The sequence below is a fragment of the Buteo buteo genome, chromosome 26 (assembly GCF_964188355.1).
Source record: "Buteo buteo chromosome 26, bButBut1.hap1.1, whole genome shotgun sequence".
NCBI classification, from domain to species: domain Eukaryota; kingdom Metazoa; phylum Chordata; class Aves; order Accipitriformes; family Accipitridae; genus Buteo; species Buteo buteo.
The window spans coordinates 1,349,790-1,357,580 of record NC_134196.1 but is presented as its reverse complement, the minus strand read 5'-3'; the positions used below and the strand labels follow the sequence as shown (position 1 = coordinate 1,357,580).

Below are 7,791 nucleotides of genomic sequence, written 5' to 3'. Positions count from 1 at the left end.
AACTGTGAGGATGTTTTAAGACTCCTTCCAAGTCTCAAAATTCCTTACAAGTAAAGGAACGAATGTAGTTCCTGTTAATGAATAGAAATTATTTTTAAAATAACTAACAAACTATGTTGACTCAAAACATCTTCTGGTAGAGCTCATCAGCCAGGCATGAGACCTGGGGTATGTGTGCATTCCTGCTGGATGCCTCTCGGAAAGAGAGTGGAGTAGGTCTCTGGTGGGAGCCGGGGTTATGGCAATCAGATGTGGAACTACACCAGAACCCTCCCATTTGCTGAAATGTTTCAGTCCCTGGACTAAGGAGAACTTTGCTTTTACCCCAGTATTTTCTGACAGAGGATCTCGCTATCTTTGGACTGCTTTCCCAAGGCCTGGGATGAAAGGGAGCAAAAGAGCTAATTCAAAGGCTCTCCTCTTGTTGTTCTCCTGCTTAAAAAAGGGGAAACTCAATGATAATAGAGGCAGCTATCTTGCAGGATTCAAAACTGGATGCAGTGGGTCTTCTCCCAGATAGAAGAGGACAGACTCAGGAGGTGGAATAAGGATCACATGCTACAGGATGGTGTAATGTGAGGGAAAGCACAAGAGCATCGACATAGGAACATTCACATTTAACCACAGAAGGAGAGAGCTAGCACATGAGCTTGGAGAAAAATGAAATCAAGTCCCCTACAGTAAAAGCTAAATAAAACATCATTTACATAAAGAACACTTAGGGAAAGAAGAAAAACCTTAAAAGGTGAGAAAGGTGGGAGAAATTGGGAGTAAGTGGAAAGGACAGACTGCCTCTGCCCAAGGAAATAGCTGTGGGCTGCAATTAGCTAAATGGTACATGACTCCTGCGCTGTGATTGTGCTGCGGTTCTGAACTGCTCGTTGGTTTACTGCTGTTTCTAACGGCAGGAGTGCTGAATAATAAAAGCTGTACTCTGGACTGCCAACAGGAATTTCCTTCAGCTTTTGGTGCTGAAGCTGTATTGTAAATGAAACCTGCTAGCTCTTACTTCTGGAATAACAGTAGCGGATAACTATAGCACAGCCATGGATTTACAGCAATGCTTTACACGTGGGGACTGATCTTTCAGGCAGGATTTGCTCTCCTCTCCATAACCACTCCATGCTCCCATGAACATGTTCGGCATAGGAAAGATAAGCTGGGGGGAGGCAGTTCTTATGCAATGAGGCTCATCAAGCTGAAGGCAATGATTAAAAATACCACCTCTTCTTATGAACGTTAGGTAGCTACAACAAAGCTCCCTCCTTGCCTCCAAACAAAATAAAAGCTCTTGCTTAATGCCAGGGCAGCAGGGAATCTCGGTGCCTTCCCCAAGCATTTAAGTGATTATGAGTGCCTCACCACTCACCAGCACTCAGGCTGCCAGAGACCAGGAGACACAAATCGATAGGGTTAAGTGGATTCGCTCTGGGCTTGCCTGCATATACCCATCCTACCCTCCCCCTGCCTCCCCACCGGCTCTGCGTTATCTCTCTCGGGGGAACCACCATTTGCCTGCTTGTCCAGTCAAGCTCCAGAGCTTGAAGTTGCTGGGGGGTGAAGAGAAAAGCCTTCCTGCTGATGGGGCAGGGTGGGAAGGGAGACTTGCCCCATGCTAAATACAGAGAAGAGGGAGCAATTAATGCGATACCATCTTCTGCTAGATGAGGCGGGACTACTGGCACTGTCTGGTGACAGATCATAACGATCCTCTGTCTTCTTAACTGGCAGCAAACGTGCTGGGGAGCAAATGCCTCTGTAAGTGTGTGTGGGCATGGGGACAGTGCAAGTGTCACACGGGGTGTCCATCGAAGGAGAGGAACAGTGTCATTTGGAGTGCTGCTTCCTTGGAATTGCAGACACAAAGGAATGAATAGTAGGATTAATTCACTTAGCTATTGATCTCAGACACGCATATTTTCATTTAACATTATTGGAACAGCCAGAGTCTCATGGCTCATAGCCTGTGGGCAGTGCAGCAGAGACAACATTTGCAACCCCTTTTCCCCATTTGCTGGTGAGGTAAATCTTAGCAGCAAATTCCTTATGGTGAACCCCTGGGGAAGGGTCTCCTACAGAAAAATAGCCTAATATCTGAACTGGTGACTCTAATGCTGTTGTCTACAGATACACTCTCAGCAAATAATTGGTGGCCTGGCTAACATGGGGACATATCCGTGGAAATCCTATACAGAAAGCTGTCAGGGAGGGAAGAAAACAGAATGGGCTTGATATAATTAGGTCTGGACATACATGCACACCCATGCACACAGCATCTCAGCTAACCAGGGGAAAAGTTAACCAGGGGAAAAGTTCAAATACAGCCTCCCTCTATCTCCATAAACCTGAAGAGCAACGACAGTGGGAGAAGACAGAATATGGTTCAGGGAGGCATTAAGACAATTTTCAGTAGTTTCACCACATGGAGCATGAGGTCTGTTCAGGGTCCCAACTAACTTCTTTGCCAAATTAATCTGCAAAGGACTTTCTCATAACTAGCTCTTACAAAACCACCCTGCCTGTGAGCAGGTGGATGTAAGGGCCAAAAATAAGTGTCAAAGGTGATGAAGACCATGATGGGATCTGTGGAGTCACCAGGTGACACCAGTAGAGATGCTGGCACCTTAGATGATCCCAAATTGGGCCAGCTCATGCAGTTCCAGATGGCTGAAAGCTTCCCATGGGCAAATCACTGTGATATCTGCAAAAGAGAGAGAATGGAAAATGGGTTCTGGTCACTGCGCTTCTTGGATTTCTTTCATATTAATAGAAAGGCTGATTTACTCAGGAAACATTAAGACAAATGAGATTCCACTTGAAGATTAAATGAGCAGATGAGCTCTTCAAATCTGGCACTACCTACCAGACCAAACCAGATCAGTGTATTTTCTCCTGTGCCATCTTTCTCTGTGAGCAAAAGCAAACCAGCATTTCCTCTAGTCTCTTCAGTGACTGTGTAGACTGGTGTAAAAATTCATTCCAGTAACGAGGTTTCTTCTGTTCTTATAAACTACCTGTAGCCAAACTGTGATCTTGAAGATAAGTGCAATCTTAAATCAGATGTGGAATAATTTGGTCTACAACATTCAGGATCTGTAACTCTTTGATAGGTGCAGTTGTTTTTGATACCTAAGAAGTTCCGATTGGCTACAGCTCATCCAGCGTGTGTTTCTCAGTCCCAGACGGGTGCATAAAATTCTTAAATTTAGGATTCTCGTGATAACAGAAATACTTAACCAGCTGGGATTTAGTTCCCGTGATTTTTGGTATTAATAGCTTAGCATTTGGCAATTCTTTGAGAACCTCATTCTGCTGAAATTCCTAGGCAGAGCATTAGCAGAAAACAAACAAGCACATTTGCAGCCAAGCGAAAGTATTCAGAAATTGAAGCGTGCCTAAATAGCCTTTCTGTCTCGTAGTGCATGTAAGCACAAGCATGACCGCGGCAGCTCGCGGAGGGAGTGCGAGCCTTCTGTGGTGACCCTGAGAGCTGCAGAGATGCCGGGGAGACAGAGAGGCCACCCCGGACTCCTCTCCCGTGCTGAAGCGTGACCGCGCTTGCGTTAAAGCAGGGCATGACAGCAACATCCCACGGGGCTTACCTGTGCCCAGTCCCTCCATGCCTGGGATGTCATCTCCAAACCTAGGGGGAGAAAAGAGCAGGTGAGGGTGAATTTGGGCCAGCAGCCCCCAGGAAAGAGCAGCTGCCCTGCACCCCCAGCCAGGGAAGAGCTGCGGGCGGGCAGCAGACGGAGAGAAGCAGCTCCAGGCAGCAGAGCTGAAGGCAGCGGCGCAGGGTGAAGCCTCCTGGGTCCTTGCCCAAGGGAAGACGGTGCCGCAGAAGCCCAGCTTAGCAGTGGGGAGCCGCCGGACCGGCACGGTTTCTTTTCTTTCCAAAACGCCCTTACCCTTTTACTCCTTTTTTAGGGGGCTTGCTCTTGAACTGCCTTGTCTGTCTTTGCTTGAACTTGGGAGGCCCCTTGCGTGGTGTGGTGGGACCAGTTGGAGCATCTCCAGTGTTGAGGTTGGTGGGTGGGTTCTCACTCATCCCTGGGCTGCGGTGTGTGGCAGGCGCGCGCCTCTCTCAGATCCCTCTGTCTGCAAGATAACAGCAAGGACTGACAACGCTCTGCTTATCACTTCTAGGTATCGGTAGTCAGATGACAGAATTACGGAAAATGTAATTGTGACAGGATTAAAGATAAGGACAGTAAACATAAAGAAAGATTGTAATGCATACAAAGTAAGCAGGATAGCACGGTCTTTCATCTGGCATGCTAGAATTAGGAGGCCAAAGAAAGGACACTTGAGCTAAGGACAAAAAGACACTTAACCCCATAGTGCAATGACTTGCAGAGTCACGGAGAGTCACACCTTCTTTTTTCTCAGACATAGCTGGACTCTTGGAGACAGGTTGCTGCAGCAGATTGCCCCGCAGTTTGGGTAAAATAGGAAGGTTAATGCCAATGTTTGTTTTCTAGCTAGCCTTGGAACAGCAGTGCTGATGTTTTTACTTACTGGTTCACAACATGCCTACTAGGACCCACAAAGACGCACTTACAGCTTAGAGAAATATCCTATCCTTGGGAATCATTATGATATACTTCACCTATTCTTATACTTTTGCCTAAGCGTTACCTTTTGGACACTGTTGGAGATGGGATGCTGAGCTACATAGCCCCTTAGTCTGGCTGGAGCTGCAGTTTGGGCCTCATGTTTATCAATACCAAACTTAGAGCACAGAATCTTTGAAAGATTGTAAAGAAGGCTAAGGCAAAGCATTGGAGACTGTCTTTTAGGCAGAAGTTAATTTCTCAGGATTTAGGAGAGCAAAGCCTGTAACTTTCCCCAGAATATGTCCACTTTGGTGTTTGTGAGCATTATATGGCATGCGCTGACCTCTACTGCACCACAGTGCACATGAGCCAAACTCCATTTCACAGGGGCTAAATAGTTATTAGGGAGTAATTCTTGTGTGGGAGACATCTCTCTTGCCTCAGAGGGCAGAACTGCTGCATTCTGAGCCCTTTGCTTCCTTCCCAGAGAGGACAGCAATAATTCTCACCAGTGCCCAAGGGGGACCTTCTAGTCCTTCATCTAATTTTGTGCTAATTAGTATGCTAGAACGGTCTGAGCAAGTGCATTTATGGACAAAAATAAATGCCATTTTTCACTCCCCTCCTTGAGGTCACATTCTTCCCCATGACCATTATGTAACTCTTATCTCCAGGTGTTCATCCCTGTGCAGCCAGGCTGATGGAATCGCTGATGGAATTAACTTCAGGATTTGGAACTAAAGGCTAATCTCATTAGGTCACCATAGTGCTCTAGCCTAATCCCCAACATCACCTGCAGTGACACTCTAGACTTTTAATCTCAGAACTATAAATGCCATCAAAAATGTTTGGGTTTGTTTTTTTTTTTCTTAGTTGGAAGACAGTTCATGTCTTTGACAGTCCTGAAATAGCCAAAGTGCCAGAAAGCAAAGCCTAAGATGCAAGGAGAAAGACCATCCAAGCAATCCTCCCATGTCACTTCCACATCAGTGCAAGGCGAATGCGTTCTGTATCTGTGGCAGCCTGGGAATACTTCACCCCTGACATCTTTCCATCTGTGCTGACAGTAGGATGGATCCTAATGATAGCACCTAGAGGCATGCTAGTTCTCCTGTCGCTTGTGGTTGGGCTCCTGTCTCAGCTGTAATATCCCGAGCAGGAGACTGGACAGGTTCCAGCAGCCCCAAATGGAGCAGCAGATGGTTGTGTCTGCAGCTGAAGTATGCACAGATGCTATTTCCCTGCCTGTAACACAGCGCTTCCTAAGCACACACTGTGCCCACAAACACAGGGATCAGCTCAAATCGTGGAAGTTACTTATTTGGCTGCCATCTCTGCAGCACCTAGATAATCACCCAGTATTTACAGCTTTATCCTCACAGCACGGTGGCAGGACAGGCAAACACTGTCACCTTCATCTTTTACAGAATAGGAATGGAGGTGCAGTGATCGGTATGACCTGGACTGCACTGCTGGGAGGATCGACAAAATCTTTTGACTCACAGTTTTTTAGGGCCAAACTGAGACCTGAAGGTAGTTTGGCTCCAAACCAAAGAGAGAATTTGGTGCCTCACTGTTACTCAGGACCAGTGAGGAATTCAGATGGTACTGCCCTACAACAAAATGCTTTGCATCAGAAAACTGCTGCATGGCATGTCTGCTAATGCCCCAAAATATAGTATTATGCCTCTGCCCCAGGTGCAGTTCTCATCAGTAGGGTCTCTGTCTCAGCGCTAGATACCCCTCCTGAACTACGAGAGGTACACATCCACTTCTAAGCACCATGTTCATCTGACACGCCAAGATACTTGGCACCCCTCTCAAGGGCTACTCCCAAAAGTACAGCAGAAGAAACAAACCGGCTAACAGATTTCCAACCCCTTGGACTGGCATCCAGAACTTGTAGGATGCATTTGAGCTCCATCTCCAAGTGAGTTCCTGCTCTGCTTCACCAAGACCTGCTGTGTGCCAGCGTGGTACCTTAACCACAAAAATGTCTTTGAGGGTCGACTCCTCTTAGTTCCCTGAATCCATGCCTTGCCCCTGGCCTTCGCTCAACAGAGAAATAGGTAATGGGAAGACTCAGTCCTTGGAGTTTCCTTTTCCCCCAATCTGAAGTAGTTGCATCCACCTACTAGCTACTCGATAACCCAAGATTTTGTAGGAAAAAGGATCTGCCCAAATCACACTTCATCCTCTCTCTGACCTGCATGAATTCAAGAAAGAGCACTCAATGACACTAAAAGGGACAAACCTTTCTTCCTTACCAACCTCCTCTACCTATTCTCTCCATGCATCACCAAAAGAAATGGTAGAGGACAGAAAGCAGCCTTAACGACACATAACAGCCTCCATCCTGCAGCAGGAATCAAGCTGCCCTCCCACCACTGAGCTGGTGGGACTCGCTTGCCATCACACGCAGGCAAAGGTGTCTCCGCTCCTGCTGGAGAGGGCCCTGCCCCACAGCACCGGCGCTGCCCCCGTTCCCACACCTCGGGAACCAGCTGCCTCCGCAGGCAGCCAGGCATGGGCCGGCAGGCACCCCACCATCACAGATGCAAAAGAAGCTCCCACGGCAGCTTCCCAGGGGAATTTCCCAGCCTTTCGCCTCCCAGTACCTGTGTACTTGGATAGTCCTTGGTACCACGCCGAACAGATGGCTTGAGAAACGTCGTGGAGACTGAGTCTCCTTCTCTAGATCTCTGCAAGATGCTGCCTCCTCCCAGTGCTTGCTGGGCTGCCAGAGCTCTTCTGCTGCCGCTCGCACTGGGAGGCAGCTCCCAGGAGAGAGCTGATGGCTGTGGATGCAAAGGCTGTTGAAGAACAAGATGTTCTTCCACGCACTTCCTCTGCCCCCTCCTCTGACAAGGTGTTAACTAATCACCCCTGACAGCATTTCTGCTCACTCCAGGGTTTAATCCTCTGGGTAAGAGCTTTGCTTGCGTCTGAATGCTAATTATACCTAATAGATGGTAATGGGCTTATCTCAGTTGCGTCAGATATCCCACCTCTGGGTTGCTGGCCAGGTTAATCATCCTTCTTTTAGTTTTCTTTGAACTTAAAGGGACTTGAATACTACTGACAAATGCTGACTCTTTAATCTGCCCTCTCCTTAATCTCTGATTCTCTGTGGAAAATTTCCCTGACAGATAATGCAGATGCCTTGCTTGACCTTCTTCAGACAAATTCAGTGTAGGAACTCATCTTCCTCTGTCTGAAACCTTCAAAAATACAG

At 47.4% G+C, this 7,791-nt stretch overlaps 1 protein-coding gene across 1 annotated transcript; it reads right to left on the bottom strand.

Annotated features, from left to right (window-relative positions):
- Positions 1–1,485: 1,485 nt before the first annotated feature.
- Positions 1,486–7,309, bottom strand: PDE6H (phosphodiesterase 6H). Its single transcript, XM_075057927.1, has 4 exons — positions 7,175–7,309; positions 3,909–4,098; positions 3,603–3,643; positions 1,486–2,701 (listed from the first exon to the last, which is right to left on the bottom strand). The coding sequence occupies exons 2-4, from the start codon at positions 4,046–4,048 to the stop codon at positions 2,625–2,627; spliced, it is 258 nt and encodes an 85-aa protein (XP_074914028.1). The 5' UTR covers positions 4,049–4,098; positions 7,175–7,309; the 3' UTR covers positions 1,486–2,624.
- Positions 7,310–7,791: the final 482 nt, after the last annotated feature.